Genomic DNA, 17,252 nt, shown 5'->3' on the forward strand with positions numbered 1-17,252 from the left:
GTAAAATATGGCCTTACTCTGCTAGGGATTGGTTGTTAAATGAGAGCATGGTACAGAATCAGCAGGGCAGATTAGGGGTCTTTTTTAAGTATGAGGCCAGGAGAGAGAGTCAAGTCCCAGACGGCCTGGGGGGGGGGAGGGAGTGGTGGCCTTGAATGGATGGTCTTCACCCCAGGGTGCTATCTCTCTCTCTGGGGCCTCTGTTGTCCTGGTTTAGTTGTAGCATGGAAACAGCCATCAAAGCCTATAAACCATAGGAATGTGAGGGAGGTGTCTCTGAGTGTGTGTGTGTGTGTGTGTGTGGGGGGGGGGGGTGGAAGAGAACAGAGGTCGGCAGAGACCATTATCGTCCAACCAAAACTCTTCTGATATAGCAACCAAAAGTCAGTAGAATACAGTAAACACATGTATGAGGTCAACAACTTCTAAAGACGACTCGAGTGTAGATCTACAAATTCCCTGTACTAAAGGACACACTGTTCAACTGCAACCTTGTTTACTAATAGAATAAAAAAGGACATTTCTGAACATATTTCCAAGTCAGCACTCCTTCATTAGTGGGGATACTCGGGTAACGGCGGCCACTTCTTAAATGAATAGGCATCACACTAAACGTGTTGACGCCGTCACCATAATATCAAGTGATCAACAGGTTTATTTCTCCCCGTCTAAACCCGACATTCCCTCCTTGTCAGCCTTCCAGCAAGCTCCGGAGCCAAGCCATGATCAAAGTATCACTGCCGTAGCTCTCTGGAGGGTCCAATGCAAATAGTTGGACTGAGGATGTGCTCTTAGGAGCGGCCAAATTGCTAAGGAACCCAGGCGACCTTGAAATTCTGCTGTAAGTGCCGTATACACAAACCAAACACATACACAGAGTAAGTAACTCCCTACTGGCTTATAAGAAGATGCACAAACTCTGCACCGTCATAACACTGGATCTTGTGCACACAAACACAGTACTTTCACACACACGCTGTACTGTATGTACGGATACACGCACTCATTTGTGTCCTAAGGCACATATTCGGTGCCAACAGCTCCTCCAATCCATCACACTGACAACAACTCAGCTACTTCTGCAGAAGAGTGTAACTGAAGAGCTTCCTCCAAATGTACTTTTCCGTTTCGCCAAGAACAAAGCAGAGCCCTTATTTTAGTCCACAGCAGATAGAGTTGCAATCTGCTTTGCACCAACATCATTGGACTAAATGAGACTATTTTCACACTTCTTTTTTTTTTATTGGGGAAAAATAGATTTTTGTTCTTGCCTAGTTTTTGGAGCTATTGCACATAATTCTAATAACACAACCCTCAAAGTGAGATACAGAATGTCTTGTTTGAGGAGTTTGAAAATGATGATGCCAAGGAACGCCTACTGGCCGAGTGGTTACAGCGTAAGCCAAATAACTGCACGAACCAAGTTTGATTCTGGCCTTTAGGCCTTTGTTGCATGTCATACCATGTGCTCTGTCAAATAAAGGAATAATCTCTTCCCCCCCGTCAAAGAATTTAACAAAAAAGATTTCAGGTTGTTTTGTTTTTGTCTTAAAACTCAACATATTTAAAATAGTATTTAGGAAGTAGTTTGAAAACGTTTTTTTATCAATACTATTTCAAGCCAATCCCAGGGTAAAGTTGTGCTGTATAAATCAGTATGCTTGGTAACTTGAAAAGTGGCACCTTGCACTGTGCGTAACTGACACCATAGGAAGAGAAGGTGTTAGAATTCAAAACATGGTCATTATGCAAGTTTAAGACAGCTTTGCATTTCTGAGGATAGTTAGTGTAAGCAGGTCAAAAATATCTATTTCATTTAGGGACATTGAAAATATTGATCATAAAGTTGCAAGAAAAGACTCACCCTTGGTAGTTGGGCACATTCGCAATCACCAAAATCTTCTTCTCCTTTCCTCCCATGTCTCTCATGGGCGTGATGGACTCACACTCTCCAGGTTTCCTCTCTTCCTCGTACCGGTTTGTGTTTTTTAGGTCCTGGTGCTGGATGCTCTGCTTCACCCTTCACACACACACCGACCAGCGAGGGCAAATTGATCCAGCGTGACGGACAGACAGACAGATCAGGAGAGACAGCTCAATGGGAATCTCTGGCTGCTTGTGGCTCTCTGCACTGGGAGCCACAGACGCCCAGGGATAAGCACCAGAGGGGGCGGGTGAGGGAAAGAGAGGGTGGGAGGAGGGGGTCTGCTCTGGGACGTAGGGACCGCAGGCAGGGACAGAGCGGAGGAAGTGTTCCAGGGAATGGGGCTTGTTATAATGGAATGAGTGGCATGCCAGAGTGGCATGTGTCTACGCAAGAGGAGGGATGATTGACTGAGAGAGGGAGAGAGATACAGCATGGGGGAGACTAGGGGGGCTGAAATGAGGAAGGGGCAAAGATACAGAGTAAGGTTTTAAAAGGTGGTACCTAATGTTCAAACCGGCGGCAACTGATTTTTCAGCCACTTGAAAGCAGTGGAAACATCACATAAGTTACAAACGTGGTGATAGCATAGAGTAACATGAGCATTCGTGTAGGCCAAATAATCACTCTCACATTTAGCTCTGTTTTTGGTCTCCACCAACTCCTGAGGGAAATATCTGTCTCTTTAGCTGCTAAATGCTCCACTATCTTCACCAGCTAGTCACTTACTCTGGCTTTGGTGCACGGGCATTTTTAAGGTTATTAAAAATCACTGCCTGCTGTGACTACTACTAACTACACTGAGCGGTTAGATTGAACCAAAACAGTTACATGCTGGAAAACCAATACAATGAGTTGAAAGACCCAGAGTCCGGTGATAATTATCTGTGGGTTCATCACAATGACATGGACGTAGTCATTTGAGCCGTTGTTGATAAAAATATCTTCATTACAGAAGCTTTAGTCAGTCTTTGATCTGTTTAACCAGGATAAAGGGGCAAGCATTACAAATGACTTTAGACTATAAATGCTATAATTTATGGCATCAGTCTATTTAATTAATATTGTCTGCTCATGTATCCGTCCCTACAAAATAATGCTAAATAGATAAAATAAGAGGAAATAAACACATGAAACCAATTCACAACATTTAGAAAAACTACGAGTTATTTGTGTACGTGCGCAAAAATAACAGCATCTTTAGTTAAACCAAATTCTATTCCACTAATGGATTACTAGCTAATGTTGAAATTCCCCAACACTAAACAACATGTTGGAATGAAACAGGAGTTCCCCCGATGCTCCGGCCTTTCACAGGATCGCCTCATTATCATCTGTTGTGTTTATCGCCATCAGTTGTTGTTCTCCTGACCTTCCCATTAGTGAGCTCAGTCTTTAGTCTTCGGTCCTGACACTAATCCTCCCTCGCCCCTCTGTCGCCTTCCTGTCCTTCTACCTTCCCTCTCTGCGCTAATTGGTGACACCGGTGTCCGTGGCTGTAGGGGTTTAACAGAGCTTAACGTCGGTGCAAAAGTGTCGCCCCGGGCCAAATGTTTGTATTCCACTTGTGCTATATTTAGCTCACACTCAATTAGATTATGTTGGGACAATAGTGATGTTCAGCACAGGAAGTATGGCAGCCCAGAGTATTGTGTGTATGCGCTGTGTATGCCAACAAAAAATGCCAACAAGAACAGTTGCAGCAACAGGAACACTCGAAGCTACAGCCTCCACAAACAGCTCCGTATTTCACTTTGAGATAAGATAAAGAGTGCCAGACACTCTGCTGTTCAGACCTGAAAAGCAACACACTGTATAATGAAGGGAGCAGCAGTGAAGTCTTTATCTGTAAATAATATTTTTAAAAAGCAAGCAAATAATAAAGCAGTTAAACGGACAGCTGCTGGCTGACCTGACCACCAGCACCTGCCTTCACCCCCCATAGTCTGGTTTAAATTGGGTTGTTCAAGAACCAGCATGTCTGCGTTTATCACACAGCCACAAAACATCTGTTATTCATTTATACCATGACATAACTTGTGAAGAGGAAAATCTACCTTTAAATAGATGTTAGGTGTTGTTTTTTTCTAAAGAGAATGTATCAACATTACTTTTACATTTAAAATTGAGTTTATTAATGTGGATCAAGGTAAATTCATTTGAAAACTCGGTAATACCAATCTCAGAATGACACCTATCTTTAAGCTACTCTAATTCTTTTAACCTTTCAGTTTTGTGTGAAGAAAATTTGGGATTTGTTAAATGTAAAATACTTTTTCTTCATTGCAGCAATATGTTAAAAACTAACCATGACACAAAAAATAAAACCGACTACAATAAGAGAAATCTCATAAACCAAACAAGTCATGCGATCACACATATGTACGTCAGAGCCATGTCACAGTTATTCCAGACAGGAAGTCATGAGGCATGATTAGCTGCATTTACTGCGAGGTATTTCCAGGCTATATGCTGCGTAAACCGTCTGGTATGGAGGCGGCAGAGTGTTTAAGATGTATCGTATCAAGATTTCTGCGAGGGTTACAGACATCGCATCGACTGTATTTCTTTCAGGCACTGACTGCACGTCAGCTGCAAAACAAAAGATGTTGACTTTGGAGGCTGGCATTGATTTCCAGTGTTATCTGGAATATCAATCAGGAAGCCAGATTCTGTGGTGATCACCGAGAAGGTCACAGCAGTGTGCGGCTGCAAAGGCTTTATCCCTCGGCCTACAGAATCGAGGGCAACGTTGTTTGCCGTGACCTGAAGTGCAGCACATTTATAGTTCTGTAATGATGGAGTTCTTCCTCCATTTGGAAAAAAAAGCTCATTAATGAACCCTATGTGTGGTACTAGAGTGGTAAAATGATTGCTTCATGCAAGTTCTTCTCGTTTAACAAACAGGAAGCAATATAATATATGAGGGTATGTATGATCAGAGGGTGGTGGTATTTTGTGCCGTATTTCTTTTTTGGGACTGTTGCCAATCTCATGCCTGAGGTTTCCTTGATCTAATTCTCCAATTCCAATGTTTACCTGCTTTCACACTGCACAGAGCATGTGATAAAAATAGATACGGTTTCTCAAAACTTGGGCCAAAGTTTACTAATGTGGAGTATACCTTTTTATATAAACTTTTTTACCATGCTCATGCATATGGATTTGCGACACACTTTTATTGTTTTAAACAATGTGTTTGGCTGACAGCTAACAGAAACACCAGTACACGCACCGCTGAGTACATCACCTCCACTCAGCTGCTGCTGCGGGGACAGACAGCTTGATGAGTCTAACTTTGTTTTAGCAAGATTGTATGAAGTGTCTTATACAACGACTTTGATCTTATTGCCTGCATACGTTGAAGCTTGTTTTTGAGTATGAATGAAGTGTGTTTCACAAAGCCTTGCAGCCCGTTAGCTTCTAGACGATGGGTTGCATTCATGCAATCAATCAATACAGCAGTGGTATTTGCAGACACGCCTGATGCACATCTGAGTGCACCTTTCTAGTTATTGCATTACCTCCACCTTGTTCTTTTGGTCTGCATTACTGCTTGCTAACTTGAAACCCCTGCCTCACCGCATCATAGACACATACTGCACACATGCACAAGTGTTCATAGTATTCTTAGACCAATTTGTGCTTTGCTGAATGATCCTCTGTGGGTATTTCCCAACTTCAGCACTGACTGCTGATGGCACAAGTTACCATCTGAGGTGTATATTCTCTAGCAACAACATCAGATGCATTTCTGCAAATAAGAGCATGTAATTACAAGCAGGTTCTTCGACTGATGGGTAAGTGCTTAGCTAAATAGCTGGAGAAATCTGAGCAAACACAGAAAGAGCTGGTACACAGTGTTCAACTTGGGCTGGTTCAAACTGAGCAGCTGGAAAGCTCCAGAATCTGTATCAAGTACGTGACACCTTATTTAATTGCATCTAAGAGGAGCATCTATCTCTAGGGGCATGCATTAAGCTGAGGTCAGTATTGTGAACATGCAGCTTAGGTAGTATCTGGTGATATGTCATGAACTATTCACCATGGCAACGTGTGTTCAGACTGTATTCAGTCAGATATAGACACAACTGCACATTTTGTTCATGCAGATACGGACATAGACTCATTAACCCTCCATGAGTGAGCACTGCACCTTAACTGCAGACTTTTGATTTAAAGCTTCACTAAGTAGTATTTTTTTTTTAATATCAATCAAATTACTTAATGTAATGTGAACGGGTGATGAACTAAGAGAGAATTATCACCCGACTCTGCAGCTCTACAGAGCTTTACTTCCTCTTTTAACTGATGGTTTTAGTTTCACTTCACCATTTACTGTACCATTCAGTCTTAAACTTCTCATTAGCCCCATTTCCAGCAGCAGCAGAAGGTTGTTTTTAGCCAACAGGCTCTGATTAACCCACTGTACACTACCGGCCCAGCACAAAACAGCAGACAGACACATTTAGAGACCAGCTGGTGGTAGTGGAGACCAACCCAACCTAAGAGGAGAGTAAATATTGGACTTGCATTCATCATGTCGACACAACACAACTCCAAATGAATGATAATTGTTCTCCCCATTTGATGAATACTAGCCATAACAACTTTATATGGTGATGATATGTAAATGGTGTGTGTCTATCAGATTGATTTTCAGAGGTTAAAACTCTTCGTGGACAAAAATAATTTATAGCAGTAGATAATTTTTGGAAAATACACTTCCTTTTATAGGTGTATTTTTTCTTTGCTCCTGGTTAAACCTGCAATCATTTATATTTGGGTCACTTGCAGGCAGTAGAAGCATCACTATTCAGGTGGATATGGTGAACTTGTCAGCGGTGAGAGTGAACCAAAATCGTAAAGTTGTGGGCTGGGCAGTAATAAACCCAATACACAGACATGGGGTTCATATCAATCTCCTAATTTCATATTTGAAAAGAAAGCAAATCATCGCTCTCCAAGTGATAGACCAACTACTTATATTTAGCTTTAAAAGGCAAATAAGTCCAGAGTTAGACATCTTACAAACTCTGTAACCTCGGTTTTTGACTACCAAGTACTGCTCAGGGTTGGGATCAAGTTATATTTGATGTACCATAAATTCATGTTCAGTACAGGTCAGCTGTTTGATCTTGGCTTTACACCTACAACCAACATTGTCATGGCACAAACAACTCACCGCATCTGTTTATTCTCTCATCACCCTAGACCACCGTATACAGACTTCTGTTTTTCCAGCTTAGGCCTCCTGTGTCATGGCTGCCGCAGCTCAGCAAGGGGGCTTCAGGGGATACAAGCCTTTATTTGTTTTGTAATTTGTGCCATTGAAGCCATGGTCCTCTAGAGTTATTAACTGTTAACTGCTGGTCTGAGGCATTGGAGTGTCCTTCATGGGACTGCTGAAGGACAAAGTTAAAGTAAGTTAAACAAACAATGTGAAATTCTCACACACCGCCTGCTGGTGGCAAGCTGCTACGCTTTCATCTAACACTCCTAAATAAGTCAGAATAACAATGATGAGATTTATGAAGGGTCATATGCTCTGCCAACATGCCCACTGTCCTGCCAAGTGTAACATATCGAACAGAGAAGTGTGCCACCATCGAAGTCTAGGTTAGTTAAAGGCACAGTTCATAATAATCAAAACACAAAACTATATTCTCCCTCTGAAACTTGTAATACAGAAAAAAAAAACAGACCACAAAGAGGTCTTATTGTTTACTGTTTGTGATTTTGGATGCATTTTATGAACTAAAATGCTGAATGTCCATTTAATGGAGCCAGCCACTAGTATTACATACCAAAGCCAATTTACTAGTCATGGGGAATTCTAGATAACTTATAAAAACAGGAGCTCCTGAGAAAATGACTTAAGAGACTTCCCTTGGATACACCGTATAACAGATTTTTTCACTTTGTCATTTGATTAGAATGACAGTTTAAATAGTGTTGGAGCTTTTCTGCTACTGTTGCATTAGCTGCACATGTCCTTTTCCACATGCGGTCTGACATTGCCCTCAACTTCCTCAAGGCTATCTCGGTTTCCATGTTCTGTTTCCCCTCCCGAATGACATGGCTGATCATAGACCATGTTGACAGGACAAAAAGATGCTTCTGCTGCAAATGGAAATGCCAACGTCAACTGCAGGAACAGAACACCTCCCGGAGGGAGGGACTCACCTTTGGCATGTGAGTCTCCCACCCAACCCACACTCAGGTTCCCCCAAAAATATGGCAAACTGTTAATACATGTTTATGCGGATAATGTACCTCATACAGTCACAAAATGTTGTTTGCAATAGAGCATAAAGACTTACAAACATGCAAAAAAACATTTAAAAAAAAGCATCATGATATTGTAATTTATATTATACATATATTAAATAATATTGTATTAAATGGTAACTTGTATCCAAAACAGTGACTTAAAATAACCATGTTCATTTGACTGCAATTGCAATGGAACACTATACCTTTTTGACCAGAAAATCAAGGTCCAGAAAAATAAACCAGATAAAAGGATGAGTGGAATACTTATATTGTCCGTTTGTCCCACCAATATGTTTTACTTCAGTTGCCCCTTCCACATCTTTCATCCGCGGGGCAACACATCCCTCTGGCTCCCTCTAGTGGTAGACAGATGTTAAGTAATCTCTTTTTGCATGTGCATTTATCCCCTATGTAAGATTCTCATGCTGATTTTGGAGCCCCTGCAGCCACTACAGCCCACAAATTGTGTACAAAAGCAAGCAACATGAACATGCTCATTTGTATATAATTTCCAAAAAATGATTATCCCATTTCAGTAGCATTCAGCTTTGCATTTTTCTTCTTTAGCAATTGGTAGGCTTAGGACTAATTATAAATGTCTCCTTCCTCTGTTCATTTTTGTGATTGAACCTTTTTTTACTATGTGAGAAACAAAGTATAGTACAGTACAGTACAGAGCCAATGGAATTCCTATTAGGTGCATAAGTGCACTTAAAGTCAGTGCTCTCTTGTCTCAGTGCAGTAGGGCAGGGCTGGTTATAACTCCTCAATACCTTTTAAGAAACCGCAAATATCGAGTGTTGGCCTCAAATCCTTGGTCAGATTCTTAGGCTTGTTTAAATACTATATTGTTTGAATAGATATTTTCTTTCGAAAGTTTCTAAATTGAGAAACTTCTAGTGCTTTAGTCAGGGAAAATTACTTATAATACATGTATTAAAAACTCATGTGTAAGGAAGAAAGAGGGGAGCGGGGCTGTATAGAATGTTGGTTATGTAACAGAGACGTCTGGAGTCCAAGGGTTGTGATGAATCAGAAATGTTTTTCATGTTTCAGTGGTTGTCAAGGCTACACTGTAAGCCTTTGTGACGGGTGGAGACAAGGTATAATCTCTACACAGTGAATCATACAGACACACCTTTCTAGACAGAAAATGTTCCAAAAGAGCAACCTCTGCTTCTTCTTGGCAGAGTCCATGTTACATTTACCCTTCAAGTCCATACACTCTTTATTAAAAACAAGGTTTAATAAAAGTACTACCAAGTTCAAAAGTGGAAAGATACACCTGCTATATATTAATGATCAGGTCTAGTGAGTGTAGGGTTAAATGACCCTGATAAATATTCAATTAATGAGTCAAAAAATGACTGAATGATTCCTCTTTTTGTGTAAAGTTTTTTACAATGACGGTCAATAACCTGTTATGTATTATTTGATTATGATACATTTGTTCATTCCTTAAATAAGAAAATGCTGGGAAGACCATCTTAAGTAAGGCAGACACTAAAAATGTATTTTCTTTGTAAAACCTGAAGAACACCTCACATTCCACACATTCCACACTGTGGCCATGTTTTCTCAATCTGTCTCCATAAACATTTATGTTGAAACTCTATTCTTTGGGCTCCAAAAAAAAAAAAGCTCAGTTTTAAATAAAAGTATATGTTGTAAAACGTATGGGTGTAAGATCTGAGAAGCAGTGGAAGAAATCGTGAGCTATTTTATTTAAGTAAAAGTAACCGTTCCACAGTGTAGAAATATTCCAAGTTAAAGTCCTGCATTTAAAAGTTCACTTGAGTAAAAGTATAAAACTATCAGAATGTATTTGTCAAATGTATTTTGAAATAATAATCTGAATCAGCAAAATAACTAGTAACTACAGCTAGATTAATGTAGTGGGAGTAAATAGTACACTATTTGCCTCTGAAATGTAATGCAGCAGAAGTATATTGTGTTCAAGTACCTCAACATTGAACTGAAATGTAACTAAAAAATGTACTGTACAACATGTTGTCACAATGACACCAGAGGGTTACGTACTGTTATTTTCATTCATAACAGTTCCATAAACTTGGGGACGAATGTTAGAAATGATGTTCTTATTAATTCGGTGTAACAGAAGATTGCAGGTGCCATAAATGACACCATGGCCGCGTCTGAACGATATTCATACTATTCCTGGAAATTTAGGGGAGGTTTGATAAGAAAAATAGGAATTTATTATTTATTATTAACATTACAGAACACATCTTAGATTATGATATTAAAACAAAAATACTGACTGTTATTTTGACCAAAGATTTAGACTATAAAGAAAGGCGATAAGTATATAATATAATATATATATATATATAAAATTGCAACAGTAACAGTTAAATAAATAGATTAAATGTGAGATTCTGTGATTCTTAAATGCGGCTAGATGAAAATGTGTGAGATGGGTGAGGTTCTGCTGTGGGATATTGGACTCGTATCCCCATTCTTCCTATGCTCCTGGTTACGGCCCTGCCTCCACCTATGGGCAGCAAAAAAATAAAAAAATGACTCAAAATAATATGTGCGTTAATGATGTGCAAACTTTTTCCACGGCACTGTATTGGTTTATTGTTCTGCTTCTTTTCAGTATAATGCCGTCTATTTGTACCAGTCAGTGCCTTATCGCCCAATCACGCGTCCCTCCCACAGACTGCGGTGACAACCAGTCTGTGTTCCGTATAAATGAGAACTTCTGGGATCAACCACCGCCTCTGCCGCTTCTGGTTCCTTCACTTAAAGGGGATTTTTCGGACTTTTGCGTGCTACGTTTTGCTTTCACTTCATTACACATTGAGTGCGTGCGAGCAAAGCGTGCTTCAGTCGTTGCGGGACGACTATCAGGTAATGTTACAATGTAGCTAATATGCCTGAAACACACACACACACACACACACACACACACACACACACACACACACGCACGCACGCACGCACACACACACACACACACACACAGCTGTAATGCTGATTCCTGACATGCATTCTGCGTTACGTATTGAATACCAGCCCCTACAGAGGGTCGTGTGCGGGTTTATTTCCGGGTGCACCTGAACGCATCTTTATTCGCTCCAGGCAAAACGGTGATACTAGTCAGCATACATTACAACATTATATACAAAGTTTGTGTATAAACACGTCCAAAAAAATTGAAATTGGTAAAAAAAAAGGTTTAAAACGTTAAATACCATAATTGTATTGTATTCTATGCAGACACTACCCAGTGTAAACTGACTAAAATGTTAAACCATGGTGGTGCTTGTTTAAGAAAGGAGATGCACTTATGACTTCTGGTGACTAGTAGTTCTGTTGAATACACTTCCTGTAAGTCGCTTTGGATAAAAGCGTCTGCTAAATGACTGTAATGTAATGTAATGTAATGTAATGGTGAATGTAACGTTACATTGTCTTGGATGAGGATAGACTTGACCACAATATCGATAGGATGCCTGGGCAAATACATTATTAAAATGATTATAGGCTACGGGTAAAATAGCAACACTGGTGCATTTACGAAAAAATGGGAAATAAGGCTTTCTGTGACAGTTTAATTTAATAATTTGTCTTTTGAGAGCATATTTGTTTTTATGTAACTTATAGTGTTTAACAGGCTGTGAAAAAGAAGAAAAAGGAAAAACAAAACACCTTACCTTACCTTACACACCATTGTATATCATTTTTTGGCATTTTGCCTTTATTTGACAATTGACAACAATGTGACAGAAAACGGGCAAGGAGTAAGCAATGGAGATGACATGAAAAAAAACAACTTACATATACATAGTACATAGGTTACTGTGATTTAAGGTATGAAATGTAGCGGGTTTCCTTCCTACTATATATAGGATAAAACATGTTTCCTATGAACACCAAGTATGAACCATAAACTCTGAAATATGTTAACATTAAAATCTGTCTGAAATGTATTTTACAAAATGGTATTATACTTTTAACTGATTCTAATGTCATTTTCTCATTACAGGAAAATCGTACACCATCCGTCATGGCCGCCATCAGCAGCTCAAACAATGCTTTTGCCTTAGAGCTGTTCTGCACTCTGAGCCAAAAAAACCCAGCCGGGAACATCTTTGTCTCCCCGCTGAGCATCAGCTCAGCCCTGGCTATGGTTTACCTGGGGGCTAAAGGAGACACTGCTGCTCAGATGGCAAAGGTCAGCACACTGCCTCTCTATTACATGCACATCCTCTTCCACTTCTAACCTGATTATAAAAAGTCATAAACATTATAAATTGCAGTCATCCTGGCCTGTTTCCATAAAACATTTTGTGAGTTCTTAGGTTCAGTCGGTTTGCCCAGGTGTGTATGTAGACACAGAATGAAAGGTGTGTCTTCAGACAGTTGAAGTCCAATGAGAACTGTACTTTGACCTCAAAAAGCTCCCTTGAAACAAGTAACATGTTGTTTGCTTAAAAGCAGGTGGTTGAAAAACTTGGAAGTACAGTAAATCCTCGGAGCATTGTTCTTCTTTATCTTTTTTGATTAATGACTTCTGTGTTCAAGCTGTATTAGCTTGAGCCAAAAGGATTATTTTCATCCACAGTGGTTCAGCAGGTTGATGATGAATGGTTGACTTCATGAATACACAAAACACAACAGCATACAGAAATATAAAAATAGACTATTATGATCAAGAGTATGAGGACACATTGTTGTAAAATATAATTCCAATCCCTTGGCTTTGATCTGCTGAATTTGAAACCTGGCTGCAGGGATTTGATCCTTTTTAGTTCAAGTGGAAACCTCCATTGCTGAGAGAAAGTCACTGAGACTACATCCATATGTTATACAGTCTGTGATTCAGCCACGTGAGTGAGCATGAGTGAGTTCGGCCACTGATGATGGGCGATAAGGCCTGGCTCCCAGTTGGCTTTCAAGTTCATCCTCAAGGTGTTGGATGGATTTCAGGGCTCTGTGCAAGCCAGTTGAGTTATTTTACACCAAAGTGGGGAAACCATCTCTTTATATTTCTGGCTTAGAGCATGTAGGAAAGCAAACAGGAAAAAGCCTTCCCCAAAGCTGTTGACACAAAGTTGTCTAAATTATAATTATTTACTGTGTCATTAAGCGTTTCCTTATTTGTAAGGAGGATCATACCATAAAAAATAGCCCTATACCCAAAGTACACAAAAGTATAGGGGGCATGCCTGTCTGCCTTGTAGTGTAATCTACAGTAGCAGTCAAAAGTTTGGACACACCTTCTCATTCAATGTTTTTTCTTTATTTTTCTTTAAAAAATGTTCTACATTGTAGATTAATATTGAAGACATCCAAACTATGAAAGAACACATATGGAATTATGTGGTAAACAAACAAATGCTCAACAAACCCGAATATGTTTTATATTTTAGATTCTTTAAAGTAGTTGAATGAGAAGGTGTGTCCAAACTTTTGACTGGTACTGTATGTAGAGAAGGGACATACCTTTACATTAAAACACCATACATGACTAAATATTAGAAGGCACAGATAATATCTAACATAAAGCAGGCAAATATAAAGCTCATACAGTACAGTAGCAACACATAGGACTTCACATCGTCGTGTAAAGCTGGGGCCCACGGTTTGAACTTATAGTGACATCTAGTGGGCTTCGGAGGTACAACCAAATAGGTAGTTTAAATTATATCTAAATGATCTAAAGCATTCATGTAAATAGAAAATGTCAAATTAAAATGCAGTGCATTTTTTGGTAAGGTGTTCCTCTGAATGGTTCTAACAATCTGAATTGGCCCATAAATTAAGAAAAGGTTTGGACAGACATGTTGACAGACTGGAGGCAGCTGGTGAGGCCGGGGGAAATTCACATCCATTTTGTTTTGTAACAAGTACATATCACATTTTAAAATACAAATCTTACGTATATACAAAGACAATGCAAAAATAGACAGAGTCAAAATCTTGGTATGTTCCAATAAAGCTCATTCTGATTTTGAACCCTTATTACAACATAGAGACTTGATAATATTACAAATCATATTCCCCGCAAATGTCACCAGATTATTTTAGGTCTTAATAAGCAGTTACAGTAGAATAGTTTAAGAGCAGTGAAATGTCCTTTTTGATCCCAGATTAAAGTCTGTTGTTTCAAACTTTCACACAGGCCCTCTCATTCAGCTCTGGTGAAGGCGTCCACACAGACTTCCAGGCACTGAACGCTGACATCAACTCAGCATCTGCATCATACATCCTGAAACTAGCCAACCGTCTTTACGGAGAAAATACCGCCAACTTTCTACCGGTGAGTCTTCAGTTTACACATCAATCACAGAAGATTCAATTAACAACTTTATATGACTGAACTCATAAGATGTTATCTCCTCACTGCAGCAATTCCTTGAAGCCACACAGAAGCACTACCAGGCAGACCTGAAGGCTGTTGATTTTAAGGGGGCTCCAGAGGCATGCAGAGCGGAGATCAACAGCTGGGTAGAGCAGCAGACAGAGAGTGAGTCATTCTTCTTACTTGTCCACAAAAGTATTCCTATACAACTTTTCATAGTGTACTTTAAGGGTGTCCACGACTGAATCTGATTGGTCAAGTGTTTCCTATTGTCGATTCATCTGCAAATGGGTTTTTTTTTCTACTCATTGATCATCTTCTGTTTGAGCTTTATGTGTCTATTAAAAAATAGTAAAAACAATATTGTTGGCCAAGGTACATTTGACTATTGCTTTGCTGTTGTTTCAGAATAGACAGTGATGTTTGTTTTTTGTTTGTTTGTGTGTGTGTGTGTGTCGGTTTGCCATTGCAGCGCTGTCCAAAGTACTGAAACAGAAAGGAGATTGATAGACAGACAGACAGACAGACAGACAGACAGACAGACAGACAGACAGACAGACAGACAGACACAGTTGCTTAGCCTGTTTGCTTATTCTGGTTGTAAATAGGACTTTCGGGCCCAATTCCATTTTACCTGTTGTATCAATCCACAGACAGAAGGGAAACAACAGGGAGGTAGAGAGAGAGAGAGAGAGAGAGAGAGAGAGAGAGAGATAGAGAGATAAATTCAAAATAATTTAGCATCCCTCTGCTTATTATAGACATATACATATTCTTTCATTTTGAAACAGCAGCCCTATGTTGTTGTTATTTACAATTTCTGATGCTATCGCTAAGATGCTGCTCCGATGGTCCCACATATTTGCATAGTGCAGCTTTATCCATGCACACTGAGGAGGTTAATTGAAAGCACACGTTATTTTCAAATTCTTATTAACAGTATTATTAATAGGGTCATATTTATACCAACATAGGCTATATTTCATTCAGCATCAACATGCTGCCCCGATTGGAATGATTATTGATTATAATTATTAGTGCCCCACTTTTACTGTAAGATAAAGCAGTTAAACCAAAATCTGGGTCACCCCTAGTGTTCTCTGTGAATCAGTGTTAATTGCTTGCTTTGTCTCCGTATTTCCTCTCAGATAAGATTAAAGATCTTCTGAAGGCAGGAACCGTCACTCCTATGACCAGATTGGCTCTGGTTAATGCCATCTACTTCAAGGGAAACTGGATGAACCGCTTTGATCCGGCAAACACCAAAGAGATGCCCTTTAAAGTCAACCAGGTGAAGTTTGCAGATGTAGACACACACAGTTTGAATGCATGACACATTTTAACTTAGCCAATTTAGACCCCGATCACCTTGATTTAACTGTGTTTCCTGTGCGTCAGAATGAGGCCAAGCCAGTCCAGATGATGTACCAGATGAAGAAACTGCCGTACAACTACGTTCCTGAGCTCAGCCTGCAGATCCTGGAGCTGCCGTACGTGGATGAGGAGCTCAGCATGTTCATCCTGCTGCCTGATGTGTCTGCAGACGGCTCTGACCCTCTGCTGAAGGTACCCAACCTAGAAGCAACAACCTAGGTTAACTAGGCTCGCAAGGGATGTAACAGAAGCTGTAATGCATAGGTTATGAACCATTTGCGCTCTTGGAAAAGTATAGAATCAATACAAGTAATAATATGCATGATAGTAACTCTGAAATGATTAGACAAAAGAGATCTTCTTCTCAATGCGACCGCCTGAATAAATAAAGGCTACATACGTACATTAAAAAGGATAAGTACGACTAAACAGAGACATGATTATAGGATGAAAAAAGCAGCTACCAGCTGATGCTTACAACTTCTTAATATAAACATGAGCTAAAGATGCAATAAAGTGTATGTGTGTTTTGTTCCAGCTGGAGAATGAGCTAACACGGGAGAAGCTGGACGAATGGACAAACAGGGAAAATATGGACGTCCAATCAGAAGTCCTCGTTCACCTGCCCAAGTTCAAGCTGGAGGAAGACTACGAGCTGAACGAGCCTCTGGCCAAACTGGGTATGAGGGACGTGTTCTGTGGGGCGAAGGCCGATTTGTCCGGCATGAACGGTGAAGGAGGACTCTTCCTGTCCACAGTGGCCCACAAGGCCTTTGTGGAGGTGAACGAGGAGGGGACGGAGGCGGCCGCGGCCACAGCAGGCATGGTATCATTCTGTATGTTGAGGGAGGAGCACTTCACAGCAGACCACCCCTTCCTCTTCTTCATCAGGCACAATAAGACCAAGGCCATCCTCTTCCTCGGCAGGTTCTCCTCTCCTCAGTAGACAGAACCAGCAGATGAAAGTATCTGGCCCACTGAAATAAAGAAATATGCAAAATCATTGAAATAAAGGTTTTATTTTCTTGGATATTTAATTGAATTTTCTTTTTGTCTGCCTTTGCTCTGAAATCATTGATATAGCAGGTTGAGTTTTAGTGTTTTTGGTTGAATCAATGTGTTTATAAGACTGGAGTGAACTTCAACGAAATAAAGAAGTAGACATTCGAGTTTTAAAGTAACTACGTTGTTAAAATGGAGACAATCAGAGTTTGTAAATAACTGTTTCTTCATCTGACAGAAGTTCTAATGTAATGAGTTCACAGTGAGGTCTGGATTACCCAGAGGTACTGGGAAAGTTTCTTAAAAAAACAAAATGCCCCATTCACCAGAATTGTTTAGTGG

At 40.0% G+C, this 17,252-nt stretch overlaps 1 protein-coding gene across 1 annotated transcript; it reads left to right on the forward strand.

Moving 5' to 3' along the window:
- Positions 1-10,894: 10,894 nt before the first annotated feature.
- Positions 10,895-16,953, forward strand: serpinb1 (serpin peptidase inhibitor, clade B (ovalbumin), member 1). Its single transcript, XM_054602371.1, has 7 exons — positions 10,895-11,077; positions 12,216-12,404; positions 14,355-14,492; positions 14,582-14,699; positions 15,683-15,825; positions 15,933-16,100; positions 16,447-16,953. The coding sequence occupies exons 1-7, from the start codon at positions 10,919-10,921 to the stop codon at positions 16,852-16,854; spliced, it is 1,323 nt and encodes a 440-aa protein (XP_054458346.1). The 5' UTR covers positions 10,895-10,918; the 3' UTR covers positions 16,855-16,953.
- The last annotated feature ends 299 nt before the right edge of the window (positions 16,954-17,252 follow it).

The sequence above is a fragment of the Anoplopoma fimbria genome, chromosome 8, assembly GCF_027596085.1.
Source record: "Anoplopoma fimbria isolate UVic2021 breed Golden Eagle Sablefish chromosome 8, Afim_UVic_2022, whole genome shotgun sequence".
Classification (NCBI taxonomy): Eukaryota; Metazoa; Chordata; class Actinopteri; order Perciformes; family Anoplopomatidae; genus Anoplopoma; species Anoplopoma fimbria.

Coding starts and splice junctions, on each gene's coding strand:
- serpinb1 (XM_054602371.1), top strand. CDS start 10,919: ATGAGAACTTCTGGGATCAACCACCGCCTCTGCCGCTTCTGGTTCCTT. Junction 14,493..14,581: donor ATACCGCCAACTTTCTACCG/GTGAGTCTTCAG, acceptor TCCTCACTGCAG/CAATTCCTTGAAGCCACACA. Junction 14,700..15,682: donor GGTAGAGCAGCAGACAGAGA/GTGAGTCATTCT, acceptor ATTTCCTCTCAG/ATAAGATTAAAGATCTTCTG.